Below are 15,073 nucleotides of genomic sequence, written 5' to 3'. Positions count from 1 at the left end.
CAATCTCTGAGTTTTGGGGGATTTTTGCTACTTTCCTCAGATACAGAGAAAACATAATTATTTCAACAGAAACCACCAAATCTCCAACTTCCATTTAACTTGGATGGAAAAAACAGCCTCCTCCAAGTCAGCAAGAAAAGCAAGTGATGATACCTGTTCCCACATGGGAGCCTGACCTGGAGAAATATACAGAGAGTCAGAGCCGGGTTGGGGGGTGCTTTCCCCAGGTTTGCTATTCCCAGTGGGCCCACACCACTGCCTGGGATTAGAGCCAGAGGTCCGTTATGCAAACCTCAGTTGATTTTCTAGTTCATATCCAACTCTTCTTCCCTCTAGCTCTCCCCTCTAGGATCAAATCTGTTCACTTCACTTTGGTTCCTGGTTAGTCCTGTGTCATGAACTCTGACAGCTGGGTCATGGGAGGAGGAAGCGTGGAACAGGAAAAGATCTACCAGCATTTCCACGCCCACCCCCTGCACACACTGAACACCAGTGGGATGGGGCGGGAGCGGGGAGAGACGTGCTTGCTTCTTGTAATTGGGGATTTGGAAAAACTTCACCCTTTGTTTAAAGATCTCATGATTTACACATGTTGACGATCAATTTAGAAACTGCTGAAAGCGGGCGAAAGTACAGCCAGCTCTCAATTATCCAGACATCCAGACACTGACTACGTCTCTAGCTTGCACTTGGCTCACCCTTTTTTTTTTTTTTTTCTGTATCTCCTTTTTTGGACATTTCAGCATTCGTTGGCAGAAGGGGGGCTGTGGAATAAGTAAACTCAACTCATTGAATGCTGTTTGCTCATAAGGCAAAATGCTATATTGGGTTCTGGTACCGGTTTTGCTACTAATGATCTGGGTCATCTTAGAGAAGTCACTTGATTTCCCTGAATGCTGCATTTCCTCATCCATGAGATGGCTGTGATTAAACCAGCCCTACCTACCTCACCAGGGAACTGCAAGGCGAACAGAGACGGTGCCCATAAAAATGCTTTAGATACAGCCAAGCATGATAAAGTTGTCTCTGCTCCCGCAGTTTCTTTGCCATTCTCAACTCTTCCTATTCCATGTGAATAGTCCCATCCCAGCAGGTTCACAGAACACCAACTTACATCTTCAGAAACACAATGACAATTCTTTCCCAGATCTAACATCTAGTAGAAACAAAACATAAAAGGATTAAAGAAGAATAAAGACAAAGAGCATCACTCTTCTTTTAGGCCTGACTTTGGTGAACCTGCAGTCTGATTTCTTCAAGGTCCACACAAGCCAAGTTTCCATTTTCTAGTGGCCCCAGCCACTGGCCGCTGCAGACATCTGGGTTAGGACTGCCCCACCTGGAAATGTGTTTGTTCAAGAAACAGGGAGGGGGAGCAGAAGGTGGTGCACAGGCCCTCCACTGAAAAGTAAACATGACCCAGCCCAGACTCAGTCACAGGTGAGTGTCACACTCGGCCACCCGCCTGCCTGCCGAGTGAGGCACAGGAATGAACAGACCTTGCTTTCCAACGCCAACACCTTACAGACCCTCAGCACAGGGTCATCCTGTGCTTCCCCCCGCCCCATGCCCTCAAAGGAGACCAGGGCTGTAGGTGTAGATAGGAAAATCTGAAGAAAATCTAGGACCTGCTGTAGCTCCCAGGGGTCACCAGACCCCTCAGCCAAGATGGGGCGTTCTTCACCAGGAAGCCGGGCCCATGCAACAGTGCCAGGAGGGACGCCACTGCTCTTCCTCCTTCCTCTCCAAAAAGGGCACAAAAAGAACCAAACCTCATAGATTTCCCTGTGGGCACAGCCCTCATGAACTTTCCCCTACTCCAGTAAGCAAAGGCAGGCTGGCATAGGCCTGGCATGGACTTGCCAACCACTTCCACCAGAGTCTACACCAGGAACTCTTGGGGTCCACCAGGCTCTGCCCACGTCTTCTCAGCATGGCATGTGGGTGCTTCAGAAAAAACCCAAATATCACCTCCCCAGGTCTGAGTCAAGATAGCCTTGACCTTGGGGCAGGGCTACCCATGACTCTTCCCAAGCCCTGATTTTATCCTGCTTAAACCAGTGTTCCCAGGGAACTGAGCCTTCTGCCCTAACATCATCACCTCAGCCTCCTCGCTCCTTTCATGAAGCCCAAAAGATGGCTCTGCTCCCCTTTCAGCCCTGAGATCCAGCCTGGAATATGTGAGGAGAAGCTTGCCAAAATTCTTGGGAAAAAACCGAAAGTGACTAAATGCAAAACCATCTCCCCCGTCAGGGCTGGCCTTCCCTGCATCAGCTGCCGCCAGCGCTTTGCTTCCCGACCGGACAGGGAGAGCCAGAAGGGCCCTGCGGGAGGGGTGGGTGGCAGGAGTCAGCAGAGACCAAGACCCCGTGGGGAGGCGGAAAGCAAGGGCCTGTGGACCGCCAGCACAGGCCTGGCTCCGCAAGCCCAGTGAGGAGCTGGCAGGAGCTGGCGCTGCCTGAACCGCAGGAACACGGCTCAGTCCGAGAGGCTGTGGGGTGGGGGTGAGGGTTGCATGCCTCGCACACCCACAAATACTCTCCCACCCGAGAGTACTCACCTTGTCATCTAAGGAATGGGAACAGGAAGGGCTCTAATGAGGCCAGAGATGTGTTTGTGGTTCCTCACCAGCCTTAGTAATACTCTGGGCAGGGCAAGCAGCTGTCCTCCAGGGGGAAACTGAGGAGCGAGGGGTGGGTGTGGGAGCCAGAGAGAGCCCTGTTGGCTTCAGGAGCCGGGGCCCACCCATGGCTGTCCCATCCCAGGGGCCGCCTCTGACACAGATGTGCTGGGCACTGAGCCCAAAGGGGAGAAATGGCTTGAGGGCCTGAGATGGCCCGAAAGCCTCGAAGACCTGCCAGAATAAGCCGTGCCTGAGAGGTTCTAACTTTACTGCTGCCCCTTGCAAGGTGGACAGGTGACTCCCGGACAGGTGAGTCCCTCTCTCTCCATGTGGGATCTCAGCAGAAGCATCCCTCGCTCTGAATGCATGAAGCTATCCTGAGGGTGAACATAGCAACGAGCAGGAAAACACTCTGGGCTCTTCAGAGAGGAGGCATTACTGACTCGCGAAGAATCCTTCCCGGGCTCATGCTCAGACCGGGCGGGCCTGGAGTGAGTCTGGGCTTTTCCTGAGCCTCCCGTCCCCAGCCCGCACTTCACAGACAGGAGAGGCCCCCGACAGGGCAAATTCACTCCACCAGCCAGGCAGGGCCTTGGGGCAGGGCTGGGGACTGTCTTTTCCTTGTCACAGGCTTGGCACAGGCTGATGTACCAGTAAACTTGGGGAGAAGAGAAAAGCTCCCAGACGGAACCCTCAGAGCCGAGGGGAGACGTCAATTCTCCTCCACCTAATAACTCCGCAGGACCAGCAGGCAGACGGGCAAGTTCATTACCAAGTCTAATTAGGCTGGCAGACAAGTGGCATTAATCATCTTTGACTGTACCTGGGATCCAAGCCCCCCACACTCCATAATCAGAAAATTTCATGCTCTGATGAATAGTGGGGAAAATTAAGCCCACATTTAATCCTTTCACTTTCATCTTTTGAGAAGACAGGAAGCAGGGAAGAGAGGAAAATGGGATGCAGCCAGGGGAGCTCAGAAGGCCTCTTTGAAAGCATCGGGGTCCTTTCCCTGTCCCCTAATACACACACCCTCCAACAGGACCTTTCCCGAGAAGAAAACCCCAATTAGAGCTTCGGGTAGGGGAGGGATTGGGGGTGAGAGATTTTCACCGTCTCTAACAACAGAATATCCATCTCACCGCTTTTCCTAACCTCCAAAGTCAAACATGAGCCTAAATCAATGAAAGTGCAAGCCACACGCTGAATAAATACCTTCCAAGTGCACAAAGTAAATAAATACAAGAGCCGCCAGGACAACATAGACACTTTCCAAGATTCCTGAAATAAAGACTGACCTTTCTGTGCTACAGGAAGCGTCAATGCCAATGCCCCAGTAGCCTCTTGCAAAGAACCCACAACAGGGGACGGGTGTGCAGGACCCCGGGGCTGTCACACAGGGGCCTCCAGTCATGCGGAGTCAAGTTGAACCCAGCCATTAGTGCAGGACCAAGACTAGAGAGGCCGGAGAAGGGGGCCTGTGTGATACCAGCCACATTCAGCAAAAAATACCTTTATGCCCCTCCCTGAGGGCTGCATGGCAAACAGCTCATCCTCACACCTGTAATTAAAGTCTATCATCAGAGGGGGAGGTTAGGATGATGAGCCCCTGGGCCTCCCTTTCAACCCCATAATTCCAATCGCTGAACGCTTCATAGCTCTGAATAACTCCCCCTCAGGAGAGAGACTCTCGCTCCAGGAACAGACAGGTGGCACTCAGTAACTGCGTCCAAGGTGTGTCTAAGCATCTCCTCCAGGAGCATTTGGTCCAGGATGGGTTACACACCCCCCAAAATAGGATGGAAGGTAAAAGGCCATCTCAATGTGCCTTCTACAGAAGAAAGGGTCTATGATTTGTGAGGGACAGTCCCTGAGAACAAAGCCAAAGGACAGCCGGTGAGTTTCTTGGGTTATTTGCTGTTGACTATTCCCTCCTGGAGCGCTGGAAGTAGAGTCTCACCATGACCACCACCGCCACCCCAAAACACACACGTGCATTCATGCCACCTTTCTTTTTCTCTCTCTCTTTCTGCTTTCCCACCAGTCCACACTGGATTTCCTTCGCTATCTAACAAACATGATTTCTTTAATCCTAGAAATTAGTATTAACTCTGAACTTCCCTGTTCACAAAATCCAGCGTCAACCAGAGGTTGGTTACAGACCTTGAAGTCGGGGTAAGCTTAAGTTAGATGAACTTTCGCTAAAAAGGCAGGCAGACGGTGGGAAGACAGTTTCCTAAAAGTTTCCCTTACTGAAAGTCCATTTTGCCAACACGGCTCCCACCCTGTGTCAGCCTCCTATACAGACAGATGTCATTCACACACCCACTGCCCTCCTGCTTGTTTCCAAGAGCAGGGAGATTTAATAGTACAAACAAGCCACCACCTTCATCACCTACCACTTATTGAGACCCCGCTCTGTGCCTGGGACTTACTGGGTACAAGTGATAGAGACAAGGAGCCAATATCTTTGTGGCCCCTAGGCCAGGCGTGAAGGGTCTCAGCCACTGGCATTCTGTGAGCCACAGCAGCCTTCCCCGAAGGACATCAGGCAGGAGTGGCTTTACCGGAACTTCCTGGGATGCCTACAGTACTCCTTTCCTACTTAGCAACTTGCAGAGTTTGAAAACTGTATTCACTGCTTGGAAAGGTGATTGTAGGAGGTGTCACAAGCCCAGGCTAGTTGTTACAGCTGTAGGATGGGAGGGGATAATAGCATTCATATTTCATTAAACATTCATATTGCATTATGCCAGGCACTGTTCTGAGTGCTTTACATATATTAATCCATTTAATTCTCACATTAACATGATGAAGTAGGTAATATTGTTATCCCCATTTTTTTTTTAAACAAGGAAACAGAACACAGAAATGCCCAAGGTCACAGAGGGACTAACTGACAGTCAGGATTCAAACCCAGGACTCTGGTTCTAGTCCCTGCTCTCAATCACGGCATAGTATGGCCTTCCACAGGTCCTATTTCCGACCCTTGCTTTTCAAAACGAAGATAAGACAAACCATCCCTGCCATGGAATTAGACCTTCAACTTAAAGAAAGATGCTTGGTGCATTTGGCCTGCTGTATCTCCACCTAACGGCCCTCACTGGCACATCAGAAACTTCTCAACTTTTCCCATCCAGCCTCAGGTTCATGATTAGTTAAATACTAATAATGACAAAGAGAGACTCCTCTCTGTAGTCCCTTGATTCCAGTTCTGCTTCCTCTCTGGTGTTCAGACATGCTTAATTGGTATTACACCAACTATGTGAGGGGTCATGGAAGCGAAGACCTCACCAAGTCACACACAGAATCAGAGGTCCAACCCGTGGACCTGTGTCTTCCTGCCCCTGGCAACTGTTCATGACCAACCAAGGGAAATAAACAATTCTAATGTGATGTGAAGATAAATTCATTTAATCTTGGAGTACCATACATGTATGCATATGGAAAGCCACACAAATACACCAAAGGAAAAAAAATCATAAAAGTATGTACAACACATTCAACAATTGATATAGTCCCCAAAAGTCTAAATACAAACCGGAAAGACAATGAAGCATCTTTCCTGGGATTTCAGCACAATAAAACCCATACAGTGAGGCTCCGGCCCCTCTCCCTGTGTGTCGGGTTGGTGGATATAGCAAAGAACTCTCGAGAAGGCAAAAGCTGCCAACACATCAATTCTATTGCAAGGTCGGAGGCGTTTACCAAGTGACAGCAGCGCTTTCTCCCACAGCACACACCTCTATAACTTTTGCTCTTTCCTTCTTACTTAGCACCTGAATTGAGAGTTCTGGTGATGGAGAAAGCAGCTCCCGCTTTCCCCTCCAATCTTCCCCTTCCACGTGACCCTGGGACAGAGTCTGAGCTGTCCTTCCCCGCGGCCAGCTGCAGTGGGCTGCACACGGAGCAGCCTCGGCTGTGCCTGCAGACAGAGGAGAGGCAGGGGTTCCTGATGTGGAAGTAGCTGCTGCTGTCCAGTGCTCCAGTCAGATGGGGCATGTGGAGCTGCTGTCATGGGGGAAGGGAAAGATGCAAACCACAATCCATTTCCAGAGATGCTCGTTAGAGGTTGTGCCATTATCCATGCTTTGTGCTTCGGATATTTAAAATATCTATAGCAACACATAAACACATGGCTACAGATATCCTTTGCCAGACACAGCTACAGCAAATACAGGGGTGAGGGTGGAGGGAGGACCCCTATTAAAGGAATACTGTAGGAGAAGAAAAATAAAAAATCTCCAAGAAGACTGCAGATTTGCTCAGAAAATCTATACAGTGGGTGGGTGGCCAGTGTTTTAAGGCTTTAGGAGACGACTAGGGGGGCCTGAGAGCTCTGCAGAAGAAGGGACCGTGCCAGGAGTTGGGTAATGTTAGAACATGAGGACTGGCGCGGGAACCCAGGAGGAGGAGGAGGCAGGGCACAGCCAAATACTGGAGCAGAGTCCAAAGGTTTGAGGGGCCACAGGTGGAAGGCAGGAGGGGGTGCAGGTTCAGGGTGACTTCAGGCTCTTTTCAGACTCACAGCCTGCTTCCATCCAAAGCCTAACCAGGTCTCCTCCCTGTCCCACCAGGTCCCCCTGGAGGAGATGTCTCAGCCTGTACCATAGGTGGACAAACAAGCCATTTGGCCATTAACACAGTAAGCAAGGGTCAAACGGTCATCTCAGTCGCAGTCTCACAGCCCGCTCCCAAGAACTCACAACAAAAGCATGAGGGTGCGCAGGGAGACAACGGAATGACCTTGCGGTCATTCCTCGACCTGCCTGCGTGCACGCGCGCGCGCGTGTGTGTGTGTGTGCGTGCGTGTGTGTGTCTGCGGAGGGCCAAGCACCCACCTGCCGGGAGACAGGTATTTGTCAAATGCTGCATAACCATACCTGGGCAGTCGGCACTCTCTGAAGGATACCCGGCAGGGCACTGAGGAGCAGAGTGTCTCCAGGGGTCACCTCCCTCAAAGTGGGGGCTCCCCTGGAGCCGGAGAGGGCAATGGCCCCCCTCTCTCTGCCCCAGCGCCCCGGCAGTCTCTTCGCCCCGGACTGCGGTCTTGCCGCGCGCCCCTCCCCTGCCCTCCCACTTACTAGCGCAGCGCAGCGCCTGCCGCAGCACCTCTCGTCCGCACAGGTCACACCAGCCGGGGCCGCCCCGCAGCGCCAGTTCCGCGAAGCAGTGCCCCTCGCCGCGCTCCGCCGGGACGCGGGGATCCTGCGGCTGCTCGAAGATGCTCCGCACGTCGCGGGGTCGGGGAGCCCCAGGCCGCCGCCGCAGTCTCTGCTGCAGTCCAGGCCGGAGCGGGCGGGCGGGCCGGGAAGCCCGGGGTTGGGGCTCCAGGTTCCCCCGGGCAGCCCTCCGGGCGCCGCTCCCGTCGTGCGTCCCGGGCGCAGTGGAGCGGGGCGCGGGGACGCAGCGGCGCGAGGACCGGCCGGGCGGCGGCGGCGGCGGCGGCGACGGCTCCGGGCCGCTCAGGCTCTGCAGATAGCGCGGCGGCTCGGGGTCCAAGAGTAGCGGGTACGGGCGCTGCCCGATGGCCGGGGACGCCATGGCCATGCCCGGCTGGTGGCGGCGGCAGCGGCTCCGGCGACGAGCACACTCCCGAGCCAGCCCCGAGAGAAGGGGCGGCCCCAGGCGAGCGCGCCTTTAAAGGGACCGCAGCCCGCGGGGCGGGGCGGGGGCGGGGACTCCGGGGAGGAGGAGGGACGACCCGAGGGAAAGACCCACGGACTGAGGGGCAGGGTCGGCGGTGGGCGGTGTCTGAGCGAGTGTGGATTTGGGGGCGTCAGAAGCGGCCTGGACAGTTGGGGCAGCCGAAGGATTCCGCATAGCAAAGGCTCTATACAGTACAGCCCAGAAGACGCATTTCTTCAGGGGGCCCTTGGCCCTCAGCCCTGCCCCTGTCCCTCTCCCGTCACTTTCCCCGACACTAGATCCATCCCCGCCCGCCGCCCCACGCGCGCGGGTGACGGGCAGGTGGGAGGGGAGGGCGCGGGGAGCGGCTGAGGATGCGGTCTAGGCAGGCGTCGGTCTTCCATCCAGGTGCCCACCCGCCGCCGCCCTCCCGGGGCTGGTGGCGGGGAGGCCTGTGCGCAGTCCCCTTCCTCCCGCCGCCCCCCGCGCCAGCCCAGCCACGCGAGGGTCGGGAATGCCCCGCAGCGCGAGTCCCGTGACGCCGAGGGACGGGTGGGCGCTGGGGACGCTTCCGAGGCTGACCGCGGGAAGCCGCCTCTGCTGCTGGCGGAGCTGCCCGCGTGCCACTTTCACTCTGGTTGGATTTCCCCCTCTCGGCAGCCCTGCCGGGTGGGATATTCCTCTTTCCCGCAAGACTGGGATTGTGGTGATCGCGGGCCCTCGACTGTGAGGGCGCTCCCCCCGCCACCGTGGGCTGGGGGGAGGTTTTCTTCCTAAGCCAAACCCTCCTCTCCCCGGCTTACAGCTGCTCGAGTGATGACTGTAAACACCAGTCCCCTAAATGCCCCACTTTGCACCTGGTGTAGACAGTTCACCTGTGGGACCCAAAGAGAGATCTCTTTTCTCCCAGCACTTTTTCCCATGAAGGTGTGCCTTGTTTAATGCTCTGCTGTCACCATCCTGAATGTCTTAATTTTCGAACAAAGGGCCCAACATTTTCTTTTGGCACTGGCTCCTGCAAATTATGTAGCCATTCCTGACCAGCACTTTGCCGTGGAGACAGGCCCATCTCGTGGGTGAGGAAACTGGCAGAGCCAGGACTCCTGAATCTTTGAATTTGTGTGTCCTGTTGGGACCCTTACAGACCCTGGGCCCCCTCTAGCCCCGGTTATCTGAAGGGTAAATTGGGCTGGAGGTGGGGAGACCGGTGATGCTGACGCGGTACTCTGCAGTTCCACTGCTCTGCCTCGATCACACTTTTCCTCTTCAAACACCAGTTCCATTTGGTTAATTTAGCGGTGATCACCAGCAACCAACTTTGGGAGCAGTCTAAATTCTTCTGGACCCAAGTCTCTTCCTCCTATTCCCAGGCCAGAGATGGGTCTCCCCCTAATGTCTGGTAGGGGAATCTTCTCTTTTGCTTTCTGTTTTCCCCTTGAAGGTAATTTTTTACATAATTCCTAAAATTTTTCAGTCCAGTGGCCAGGGAATTCCCAGCCTGCTTTGGTCTATGGCTTCTCCCTCATGGTGGTGGTAATCACAGGGTCCCTTGCCTCCCGAATTTGTAGCACAGGACAGGTTCCTGGGTCTAGGGCTACTGCTTCTGTCTCACCAGAAGCCTGAGCTTCTCCCCTCTTGAGGTGGTTTCTGAGAAGTGACCCACAGGGCCACCAGCCCCACGGTGCTACCAAACAGAAAGAGCTCCGATGGGGAGGGGAGTGTGAGCCGCAAGCCACTCCCTCCTCTCCCCCCTTCCTCCACCTTTCCTCGTCCCTTTCTGAACCTTACTTTCCGTACATCAGTGGTTTTCAATCCCTGGCAGGCATCACAATCACCTGGGGGGGCTTATTAAAGCACAGATTATTGGGCTCCACCCCTAGAGTTTCTGAGTCAGTAGGTTTGGGCTGGGGCTTGAGATTTTGCATTTTCAGCAAGTGCCCAGGTGGTATTGATGCTGCTAACCCAAGGAGCCCACTTTGAGAACCACTGCTCTAGCTCTAAGATGGTGATGAGAGAAGGGGCTTCTCTGTTCTTCCCACAAAACTGGTGAACGTCAGAGGATAAGACTGAGAAAAACCCAACAGGGGCTATTCCTGAACACTTTCTGCAGGAGGGAAAGTACACCTTGCTTTTGTGGTCTCTTTATTCCCATCTCTCCCACTTTTTCTGCAACCAGTTCTCTTGGGGATGTTGCAGAAACCTGTGTTGCCCATAAATATTTGCTCGTGAGCACCCTACGTTATCCATCCATCCATCTCCACTGGCTTGAGACTTGCTCGGTGATCACTTCCTCCCAGTAGGGTGGTGGGCCAGGTGAGGTCCAGGGCATGAGCCCAACTTGAACTCTGAGTGACAGCCTAGTGTAGCAAGAAGCAACAGGGATCTAGCAAAAAGTCCATCAGGGGAAGAATAGTTTTGAAATGTCATTTGTGAAATAATTGCCAACAACTCCATCTCTGTCCTTCCCGCAGCCCAGATTCCCTGGGTAGGGGGGCTCACAGGGGTGAACGTCAACGCTGGCCGTGGGAAACTGAGGACTGTCTGGAATAAGCAGGCATAAAAGCCTTCCCAGCTGCCTGAGCTGCACAGAAGAATGCTCTGGGTTTTGTTTTCCGGCTGCAGCTCTGGTTTGATGGAGTGGCGGTGGCTGCTCTCTGCACTGAATGTGGGAGGAGATTGTGCAGGGCCAGATTTGGCTTCTGGGTTGGGAACAGAGATGAAAATGGAGATAATATAACTTCATGTAACCAATCCAAAAATTATGTCAAGTTTATCTTAAGGTTCATCTCCTTGAGCCAAGAAATTGAGGTCAGAGGAAGTAGTTGCCTCCTTCAACCTCCACAGGAGGCTCCCTGCCTGGAACTTGCCTCCTCTGATGCGATCTTCCCTGCGAAGTGTCTGACGCCTGGACTTTAAACATTTTTTGGATCTGTCTTTGGTCATCCAGGCTACAAGTGCAAGGCTACAGCGTCTGCTGAGACACCTCCACTGGGAGTTTTTCCCATTGTTAGCAGATCCTCCTGGCTCAGAGCTATTGATTTTTTTCTCTCTGTGACTCACTCCCAGCAGAGTGGGTGTGCTGCTTTTATTTTTGACCAAGGGGAAGGATTATGACAGCGAGTGTTGGGTGTGTGGTCAGTGTGTGAGGTCACTTCAGAGGTGGTCCCAGAGTGTGTTGCTTTCTCTATTGGGCGAGTTGTTTCAAGACTGTCCCCAACTTCCCTCCACCCACACCCGTAGTAGGAAGGAAAAGGCAGAATATGGCCTGACTTCCTGAAGGGGAAATTCTAGGTTTTGTTTTGCTTTGAGGTGTTTGAAGTCTCCTGAAATCCCCAAAGCTTTTAGAGAACTCCTAGGGACTCTGACATTTAGACAACTGTCTACATAGAGTTACTGTATCAGTCAGGACAAATTAGGTTATGCTGCAGTGATAAACAAGCCCCAAATCTCAGTGCCTTTAAACAATGGAGTCTTCTTCCTTGCTCACATTACATGCCCTTTGCAGGTTGGCAGAGGCACTCTGCTCATCAAAGTCACTGTGTCTAGCATTGCCAGACACTGTGCCACAGGGAAATTGAAAGATCCTGGAGGATCACATATCAGCATTTAAAAGCTCCAGTCACTTTTGCTCACAGCTCATTGGCCAGAACTAGTTATACAGCTCCACCCTGCAAAGCAAGAAGCACAATTCTACTGTGTGCTCAGAATGAGGAAAGAGCTGGAAATAGTTGGCAGTCAGCACCAGTGTCCAGTGCAGTCTTCAAGGGCAAAGAACTGTTATTCATTCATTTAACAAGTAATTCTCTAATATCCACTATGCATCAGGTGCTAGCTCACATGTAGTAGGAGGGGGTGAAGGGATTGTTTGGTCTAGGGAGGGTGGCAGGTGTGGGGGCTGTGCAGGAGTGGGGGTGGTGTTGGGAAGTCCTCTGAAGACTCCTGCATGTGCTCCAGGATGCTGGTCAGTGGGGTGGATTTCCTGACTCCAGATGCTTGTAACTGGCCGGGAGTGAGGGCTAGTAGGGCACCATGTCCGCTCTCAGTGGGATGGGCTTTCTGTGTGTCACCAAACTCCAGTGTTCCCAAGGGGATCTCCTAGGTCCTTGATAGTATTTGGGGACAAGAGGGGCAAATCAGGGTGGGAACGTGAGCAGGGATTTGAGGGTCCTGGAAAGGTGTCACCATGTAGGGTGGAGACTTGTTTTCCACCAGTTTAGTGGCGCCTCCTCCATCTTTGCCTCAATTATTGACTTTTTCCATCCCCAGCCACTCTGCCAAGCTTATGATAAGACTGGTGTCTGTGTGTGTGTGTTTCTTCCCATGTTGGAAAACTCAGATATTCCAGGCAGATTTGTCAGCAGCTTTTCCCTAAGCCAGCGGGGAGGCTCCAAGCCACAGCCACTTACATCCCAGCACTGAGCCAGGTCTGTGCCCATCCCTGTGGCAGGAAGCCACTGACTGGAGTTATGACAGACCAGTGACAGCAGAGGGGCCTGGATGACATCACGGCCATCCCTGCACCACCTCTGCCCCACCGCATCTGTCTATTCCTCAGTGTCTCTTGGTGGCTCCGTTGGTCCAGTCAGTGGGTCTTGCTGCTCTCATTTCTGCTCCCTCTGCTCTTTCTCCCTTTCCCTCTCCGTTCCTCACTCCCATTTCTCACCTCGCCCTCCCCCTCTCTCTTCGCAAAGGGTGCAGGGAAAGGACCCACTACTCCAAGTGGCAGTGATTCTGAGCTTCCAAGAAGAATAAACCGAAGCTACCTCAGGTCACCCTGGCCCGTTCCTTAGCACCTCCCATTGGGGCTGCCTGGTTAGGGATCCTTTGGGAGATGGAGGGAAAGCAGCCAGGAATTCCACCCCTTACAAATTCAATGAGGCAGTTTGGAAGCAAACCCAAAATGACCAGTTGCAGCAATCCTTTGAGGATGCTGAAGTGAGGCAGCTCCAGGAAAGCAAACGGTGGTTCCAGGAGGGCAGCCAGGCCATGGTCAAGATCCAGCCTGTCCTTAGACTGGCTTCCCTGGCCTCAGCTGTCAGGGTGGAGCATGGTGTGGAGCACCCAGTGTACCACCCGCTGCCAATTGGCTTATGCTGGGCCATTCACATGTCCCCTGCGGGACATTTGCAAACGCTGCCTCAGTGTTCTCAAGCTTTAGCTTGTGTAAGAATCACCGAGGAAGCTCATCAACAATGCATATTCCTGGGCCACACCCTTGTGGGTTGGATTCAGGAGCTGGGTGGGGTCCTAGAATCTGTGTATTGAACCAGGACACCAGTCTCAGGAGAGGAAACTGGGGATTCTGAGAAAGAAACAGGGGGACAGCCCTGCAGCACCAAGGCACAAAAAGCAGCACCAGGCCCTCGGAGCCGACTGTGCTTCCAGCCTGGGGAGCTGGGGCAGACCCTGCGCCCTCCCAGCGAGCCCCTCTCTAACTCCAGCCAGGCTCTTTTAAGAAGACACTTGCTATGAATCTGAATGCCACATGGACTCTTCCCAGATATTTGTGGCTGATAGGAGCCTCTAACTGAGCCTGTCTGAAACAAGAACTTCTGTTTTCTCTGCCCACCCTGCAGAGGGGCCTCATAGCCAAGTGCGGGGTGGGGAGGATGTGCATGGAACTGACATTGTGTTTCAGGCACTTTATGGAAATACCTAATCCATTCCTACCCATCACTTCCCACCCTCCATACAGGCATCAAAATCCCAGTTGGACTTGACCTAAAGCCTGTCTATGGTTCTCTGAGGTCAAGCTCAAGTTCCTTAATGTGGCCTGCAAGGACTTTTTGGGGCTGGTTCCTCCCTTTCTGCAACATCAGCTTACTACTTCCATGTGCTCTCTAGTAACACAGAAATACTTGTAGTTCCTCCTGTCCTTGTGCCGCCGCTGTTCCCACTGCCAGGAATGCCACCCATGCTTGCTCGGTTGGGTATCACCTGCTCACCTGCTAGGACTCCACTCCGGAGTCACCTGCTCCCAAAGTCATTCCCTGACACCCTCCCAGCCTGACCCAAGCACCCTCCCCTGTGATGACTTAATATTAATACTACAATTGAGCTATGCATTCCTATCATAGCACCTACACTGTGACTTTGGGGTTACCTGTTGGCATGCCTGCCTGACCCCATAGAGGTGAGCTCCTCAGGGGCAGGCAAGGTGTCTTAGTCATCTCTGTAGTTCCAGCACCTAGCACGGGGCCTGGCACACTCTAGGTGCTCAGTTCATGTCTGGTGAACTAAGTAGGCTCTTTTTGTTCTCAGGGTTACATAGGAATCAGTGCATAGAACAGAGAGGAAAGTTTAAGAGGTATTCAGACACCTGAGATCTTACAGGTTGCTCTGGTCATGGGCCTTGGTCCAGTTGCTCATTTCCACTGAGGTGCACTCAGAAGCTCTGCAGGACTCCAGATCGCAGTAGGCTCTCATGCCAGCGTGGAGAAACAGACAGAAGCCTTGGAGTGAGTATGTCCCCCACAGCTCATGGGCGTTGCTTGTGATATCATTAGAGTCTGGATCATATCATCTCCCAGAAATCTGCATTTGGCCTTCAGGGATCCCCTGGCTCTTTCAGTGAGCTCCACCAAGCACGTGGGGTCCAGAGCAGCTGCGGCTGCCAGGGAAAACCCACTGTGGGACTTCCCTGAAGGGCCACTGATGAGCCGGAAGTGTGGGGCTGAAATTCACAGCAGCAGAGCCAACCAGAGGTGGCACAGTGCCCAGGGGCATCAAGGCAGCAGCTGGCCCCTGAAGCCCCAGGACTTGAACATGGGGGCTTAAAGGGCTCCATGGGCTTAAGGACCAGATAGCAATCATGGGGCCCCT

The 15,073-nt window shown here is 53.3% G+C and overlaps 1 protein-coding gene and 1 long non-coding RNA gene across 3 annotated transcripts in view; both read right to left on the bottom strand.

The window, feature by feature from the left end:
- Window positions 1–8,231, bottom strand: part of RASSF5 (Ras association domain family member 5) — a 60,406-nt gene extending 52,175 nt beyond the window's left edge. The window contains exon 1 of one of the 2 annotated variants that reach the window (XM_045536588.1): window positions 7,708–8,231. In XM_045536588.1, the coding sequence (XP_045392544.1) occupies window positions 7,708–8,173 (466 nt within the window). In that variant the 5' untranslated portion in view covers window positions 8,174–8,231. The remainder of the gene's footprint in view (window positions 1–7,707) is intronic. The other variant, XM_045536589.1, reaches the window with a different exon arrangement.
- Window positions 8,232–10,379: 2,148 nt separating this feature from the next.
- On the bottom strand, window positions 10,380–14,855 carry LOC123627129. Its single transcript, XR_006731146.1, has 2 exons — window positions 14,583–14,855; window positions 10,380–10,950 (listed from the first exon to the last, which is right to left on the bottom strand). It is a non-coding gene; the product is annotated as an uncharacterized LOC123627129 (long non-coding RNA).
- Window positions 14,856–15,073: the final 218 nt, after the last annotated feature.

Source organism: Lemur catta, chromosome 23 (genome assembly GCF_020740605.2).
Source record: "Lemur catta isolate mLemCat1 chromosome 23, mLemCat1.pri, whole genome shotgun sequence".
Classification (NCBI taxonomy): Eukaryota; Metazoa; Chordata; class Mammalia; order Primates; family Lemuridae; genus Lemur; species Lemur catta.
Note: the sequence above shows the minus strand (reverse complement) of the source record. Positions and strands in the feature narration are given on the sequence as shown.